Genomic DNA, 6,554 nt, shown 5'->3' with positions numbered 1-6,554 from the left:
TTTCCAGTTAGTATCCAAGAAATCAATATATTACATTCTTTTATAGCTTTCTACCAGGAAATGGTGCACTATATATGTACATGAATATGAATATATGTGCTGTGTAAAGGCTAATAAACTGCAACGTTCATAATGTCAACAATAGTTATTTTTTGTGCTCGGTTTCACCCCCACTATTAAGGCCTACTTTTAATTTTGTCCAGCTGTGACCAGGTCCTCCATTTCCTTTGTGCATTGCAATGTGAACACACTACATATTCAAAACCTGCTTATGATTAGCGTGTAGTATGGATTTGGGACATGGCTGGGTGTCACCCATGTCAGTAGGCCACATCCTCTGGAAACCATGAATATACAAAATTCAATGAAAACCCATCGCTGTTGACATATTTCAGTCTTGATGAAATCAATTGACATCCCGAAAGCCACACTGAAAAAGCCCAAAAGTCATACCAAAAATCTCTGCCTCATTTTAGGACATTTTATTCCATATAGTGCTCCAAGACGTGGCCCTTTATTCCTGTCTGCTACCATTAAAACTACCATACTTCTTCAGTGAGGTTGTAGGTTAAAGGGTAGAGTTCCTCTTATCAAAAGGTCTCAGGTTTGATCTCCCAGCGACCACCGTGAAACTACCAGTGATACACCTGAACATGATGAGAGACACCCACCATACCACTCACTGAAAGTCATTCTAGGTAAGACAGTCAGTTAAAGGTCTTATGCAAATATACAATCACAGCAGTATGTTTAATGAATTATATGCAAAGCAGAGGTGAAAACTGTCAGATGCTCTCTTTAGAGAAGAAATTGGTTTGTTATAATGGTCAAAAGGAAGATGCAGCAGTGTCCACTTGAGGAAATAAAGACTACATGAGGATTCATTAACTGTCCCCCAAACTATTCTATATTCTGAACTGACTTTTGTATGTAAAATTTCCAATTAAATTCGGTTCATCCAATTAAACTGGAAAAGTTACATTTTCCTATCATTTATGCATTATTTCTGAACACTTCTATCATTATGAATAACAAAAAAGCCTTAGTTCAACATTTTTCTCACCTGATGGATTGTGTAGTTAGTGTAGAAATAGTTCCATCTAGTGGACAAATTAAGTACTACAGTCTCAACCACAATTTTACTCCCAAAACATCATGCAGGTACAAAGAGTTTAAAGCAAGATAAACACAAGAACTATAATAAATATGTGTTTATTTGGAGTTTAATAAATAGTGAACATAGTGATTTATTATACAATTAATTTACGTGGAAATAATTTAAGTGTACAATCATTTTTTAAAAAGTGCTTTTTTCCACTTTGTTGAATTGTGCTCTTGTGCAAATCAGCATCGTGTGTCTTTTCTACAAGTTCCTGCAGAGAGAACAAATTACACAAAATGTTAGGGATTTCATTTATGCACATTCTAATATTATGATAACTATTCTTTAAACAGCATTGTTGATTACATTACAACAAGAAAACTCTACAACCTTGCAAACTTATCTTTCTGTATTCTCCTTGTAGCGGGAAGTCATTCAGTTCCAGTTACACTTTACCAGGTAAACGTTTAGATTTGGATAACTCAAGTCAGACATGAGTAAACTAAAGTTTCCATTCCATACAACTACAATATGTCTTCTGTCTACAGACTTGTTAATCTGTGATAAATCCAAAGTGAAAAGGTTGTAAATCTTAATTTATGGGAAACTGCAGAAAAAGGCTTCCCATTCAGTCAGTCAGTCATAATACACAGAAAAAAGGAAGGGACTGTTGAATGCAGAAAAGTGATAGCATTGAATATGAATGTATTTGAAAACATATGCCAATATGTATTCAAATACAGGCATCAAATGGCATAAAGAACACAAAAAAGACTTGGATCAAGATGTTAATCCTGATTTCTCTCTAGAATTGATTGTTTATTTATATATGTATTTGTGCATATACAGTATTAGTGTAATGCATTTCATCCTTTTTTCTGCGTACATCTCAATTTACATGACTTGTGTTGAGCTGATTTTAAAGTGCAATAGAGTAGAGTGAGATGCCAAAAGGAAACCTTGTGATTGTGGTTGTGATGTCTTGTGTTTATTCAAGTGTTGTGATCTGGCTTCATTCTTGGAGCCGTCAGGGTTGGGCATCACTGCTTTCCATGACTTCTCTACATAATTAACAAGAAATGCAGAGTTACAACACAGCATGTTAACAGTTATTTAACATTATTGATATAAAAAGGTGGAAACTATTTGCTTACCAGTTTGCCACCTGTGTGTCAGGTAAATCTGATCCATGTTCCTCCATTTGCCCTGAGAGGAAACAGGCATGGTGCAGTTCTCATCCATTTCTCTGATGGCGTTGCCGTGGGGACAGTGACGCAGCCTCTCCCATACAACAGGCTGATGCTGTGGCTCATTACACACACAGTTCTTTTCCCTCAGCTTTGGGTACGTTGCTGCAGGACACTTTTCTAAGTTCTGCTTGGAAGCCAGTGGCCTTTTGAGGTCATCGAGCCTCCTGGTATCCTCAGCTACCCTCCACTCAAGCCTGGTGCGACACGAGCTGTTCTCAGAAGATTCTCCCTCAGTGTCGTGTCCATGATGTGGACCACGAACATCAGAACTGGAGCCTTTCCTCATCAGTCGTTTCTTTGAGTGAGATTTACAGGCTTCACAAGTCGGTAAAAGGGGGTCGTTCCACTGTTGGAAGGGAGCAACTTTTCTTTTTAGGATCCGGCTATTGAGTCCTGGACTGGCAGATGTGCAGATCTGACGCTTTGTCAGACATCTGCCACAAAGTCGTTCCCTCTTGGATGCATAGGGGGTGAACACATTCTCATTGAAATTTCTGCTCAGGCAGCATTCATGGTCAGAGAGGCTTCGTCGATCCACTTTGCCTTTGGGTTTGTACCTCTCTTTTGGCTTACGAACAGTAGGTTGTTCTTTGTACTCCAAGTCTAGTTTTCTTCTTCTGGTAGGCACATCTAAACCACATCTGCTCAGAGGTTTGTTCTGCTTCTTGGGAGTTGGTGGCATCTTGCTACAATAGTAGACATTGTCAAAGTCAGCTAGCCAGCTGGTCGAGGGGAGGTAGGCAGGCAAGGACTCAAATGAGGTGTCCTGGTGATCCTGGATATGTGTTTCTTGTCTATGTTGGTTTCTATCTGCCTTAAGAGGGGAGTTATCTAATAACAGCAAATTAGGTGCAAGAGTCACCTCTGCTTCTGGAGCTTCCTCTTCAACAGGAACATCCATCATAAGGCACATATCAGCTTCAGACACCATCTCATCCCTAGGACCCTCCATAGTGGGGACTATGTCCTCCAGTTCATCCTCTACCAGAAGAGGCATCTCAATCACAGGGACAACCTCTTCCGTAGGAGCCTCCTCTCTCAACGTAAGTGCATCTGCTGAAGGCACTTCAGCTACAGCAGCCAGTGTTTCATCATAAGACTCTGTGAGGCCATTTTGGGTCAGTGATTCAGGGGAAGGAATCAAAGTTTCGTCCATTGACCAGACAGTGGACTCCATCTTCCGCAGCTCTTCCAGATACTTGGGGTCAAAGGGCAAGTGAACGACTTTAAAGTGAAAATTCTTGGAAGTCATACTCCGATCTTTCTCGCTCCTTGTCCCCTCAACTTCACCGTGAGTTGCTACTTGTGAATCCAATGACGAAGTGACAGTCACAGGGTCTGCCTGGTTCCTTGACTCCTCCAGCTCAGGGATCTTCTCACCACCACTGGGTGTCCCAACTAACAAGATGTCAGGACAAGCTTGGAGTGACTGCTCTGACTTGTCTGCAGGAAGACATAGGCCATCGTCCTGCAGCATGCACTGGACCATGTCTTGGGAAAATCTGTGGGACACTTCTGCTGTCTCATGAGAATGCAGAACCTGCAGTCCCACCGGTGTGGTGCAGCATTCAATTCTCACTTCTTCTGTCTGAATCACGAAGCTGCCATTTGGTGGCGTCCTGGTGGTAGAAGGTGGCACCATGTCCTTGAGCTCCAAAGAATGATCCCCTTTCTGCAAGGCCAAGGCTGGTGAGAGCAGCTGACTGGTGGGGACACTGGGGGTGTTGCTGCTGCTGTTGCAGACTGGGAGGACATTGGTGGCGTCAACATTGCTGGGCCCTGGGGTGCTTGTCCTCTGAGTACCAGACAGTGGTTCAGTTTGAACCTCAGAGCTGGTCATTTCTCTGGCTGGGGCATTGTGTTGGTAGCGGAACCTGCGGGCGTGGTAGGCCATGGTCTGGTAATACTGGGGGTTGAGCATGCGTCTATAATCCATCAAATGGAGGTGGGTATGGGGTACAACGAAGCCAGGTGGCTCCATGTACGGATTTGGCTGATAGTGGGGCATCATTGGCATGCTATAACCTTTAACAACAGAAGAAAGAAATTAATTAGTAATAAAAGGCTGACAATGTTTTCATTTCAAATCAAAAAAGGACATCTCACTAAATAGTTGAATAAGAAGATTTTTTTTTTTAAATTAAGTTCTGCTACCCAGCTCAATGGGTCCCAACGAGATATCAGGTTTCAAGTCAAGCTGATGCATAAAGGGTCAGGCTTGGGTTTGATCAATATGTCACAAAAAGATATACACTTCCTGTTTGGTAGAGGGAAAGACACTATATGTTGCATTAGCTTGGTGAGATAACAGTCAATAGAGGATGAAATAAAGCAAAAATATAGCTTCTCTTAGAGTGTTTGGGTCTCAAATTTAGCAGTACCACTTGGCTTCTAGTCTTAGAAATGGCAGGGTAGGAGTCTCAGTTGTAGGCCTTTGCAGAACTTTGCACCAAAGAGAAAAATGACTGATGCAAAAAAGGGCCACAGCAGGAACAAAACAAGATACAAAGATAACAGTTAAAAACAAATCTACTAAAAAGGGGACATTAAACACAATGTTACTGATGATTTCAACGTACCATTGTGTAAGTTTGAATAAAATTGTCATGTGTAAAATAGAATTCAAATAAACTGAAGAATATAATAGGCTGCAGTCTGAACAAAATGAAAACAAGGGCTGCTAAAAAATTATAGTATGTCATGTGGAATAACAGATTCTCAATTGTGATTTTTGCATTTTGTCCACTTTAGGCAATAATGGAAAATAAACATTTTACATCTTATATTACAATTATGATTCACAATATAAGCAACATAGTAAAATGTAGATATGTACACATCTATGTGCTGGTCACCTACCTGAAACTCTAAATGTAGGTGCCATGTGTAGAAACTAAAAATGTGAGCATATTGTGAGCATATCCAGACATAAAATATGCCACAACTTTTCAGGGAATGAAAGTATGAAAAAAATAGAAATATATGGTCTAATTAAGTTGAAATAAAGCTCTAAAAAGTAGACAGGAGAGGCAGGCAATTTGGATTTTGCACAGGGAACAAAAAAATAAAGCTGCAGACGGTAAAGGTTCATTAATTTGCTCTGTACAAACAAAAAGACCAAATCAAATGACAGTAAGTGGTTTCTAGATTACTTGCAGCATAAGAAATGCATTTTTTCAGGTAGTTGAACTAGAAAGACACAAAGAGATTTGGAATTTTTGGCACTTACCTAAACCAGGATAGCCATAGTAGGGGTTGTAGGACACAGGCATTGGCATGGGCACAGGCCACTGCAGACTCTGCATGGGCAGGCATGGTTGCAAAGGCTGTATGTAGAAGAAAGGTTTTTGGTGCTGCTGCTGCTGCTGCTGCTGCTGCTGCTGCTGGTGGTGCTGCTCCTCAGGATGTGGAGCTCCTGAAGGCCCTTGATCCGGCTGATGGGGCCCTTGGGCCACCTGAGCTCCATGCGGTGGGTTTGGACCACGAGGGCCCAGACCGTAAGAGTGGTGCAAGGTAGACGTGGCTGCCTCCATATCTGAGAAAGAGGCAAGAAGCAAGTTCAAAGAATTATTTGAAATGTTTGTTTCTTTGTTGGAAAATTTGTTGCAAGACAAATTAAAGATTTTCCAACAACAAAACAGGTACTAAACAAATGTACATACATGCAAAAAAGAAGGTTACCACTGACAAACTAACACAGCTTTGACAGTATGATTTAAATTGGAAATCGAAAGGTGTGAGCTTGTGATAGCAGGCTAGCTTGTCATATAATACACTGATTGGTTAGATTTTGGTTCCAGGTGATGATTGTCCAATTAGAGTTGAAACTCCTTCATTTAAAGCCAATGAGAAATGTTTGTTTCCCACTGATTCCCTCCCACATGTGGAGCATCACCTCACCTGAGGAAAGGCAGACAATAGATCACAGATAGGTGGAAAAGTAGGACTAGTGACTTGAATGGACTTTCTATGGCCTGAAACTACAGACAGGGGAGGTAAGAAGCTGATTGGCTCCAACAAAACAGACCTGCACCTTGATGGCATTATTGGCTTGATGAGGTTACAGAGGTTACAGCACAGATACAAGGATCAAAGTGGAACATCTTGCCAACTTTGATATCTTTGTAAAACTGCAAGCCTTTTTCCTTTCAGGTCTGAGGTTTGACCCCTGAAGAGCCAATTATGATGTTAGATGAGATATT

At 41.0% G+C, this 6,554-nt stretch overlaps 1 protein-coding gene across 1 annotated transcript; it reads right to left on the bottom strand.

Annotated features, from left to right (window-relative positions):
* Nucleotides 1–1,196: 1,196 nt before the first annotated feature.
* On the bottom strand, nucleotides 1,197–6,184 carry buc2l (bucky ball 2-like). Its single transcript, XM_067578425.1, has 5 exons — nucleotides 6,015–6,184; nucleotides 5,582–5,887; nucleotides 2,257–4,377; nucleotides 2,062–2,163; nucleotides 1,197–1,373 (listed from the first exon to the last, which is right to left on the bottom strand). The coding sequence occupies exons 2-5, from the start codon at nucleotides 5,883–5,885 to the stop codon at nucleotides 1,345–1,347; spliced, it is 2,556 nt and encodes an 851-aa protein (XP_067434526.1). The 5' UTR covers nucleotides 5,886–5,887; nucleotides 6,015–6,184; the 3' UTR covers nucleotides 1,197–1,344.
* Nucleotides 6,185–6,554: the final 370 nt, after the last annotated feature.

Source organism: Thunnus thynnus, chromosome 21, assembly GCF_963924715.1.
Source record: "Thunnus thynnus chromosome 21, fThuThy2.1, whole genome shotgun sequence".
NCBI classification, from domain to species: Eukaryota; Metazoa; Chordata; class Actinopteri; order Scombriformes; family Scombridae; genus Thunnus; species Thunnus thynnus.
This window is presented reverse-complemented; position numbering and strand designations above follow the sequence as displayed.

Coding starts and splice junctions, on each gene's coding strand:
- buc2l (XM_067578425.1), bottom strand. CDS start 5,885: ATGGAGGCAGCCACGTCTACCTTGCACCACTCTTACGGTCTGGGCCCT. Junction 4,378..5,581: donor CTATGGCTATCCTGGTTTAG/GTAAGTGCCAAA, acceptor CTGTTGTTAAAG/GTTATAGCATGCCAATGATG. Junction 2,164..2,256: donor GACACACAGGTGGCAAACTG/GTAAGCAAATAG, acceptor TTAATTATGTAG/AGAAGTCATGGAAAGCAGTG.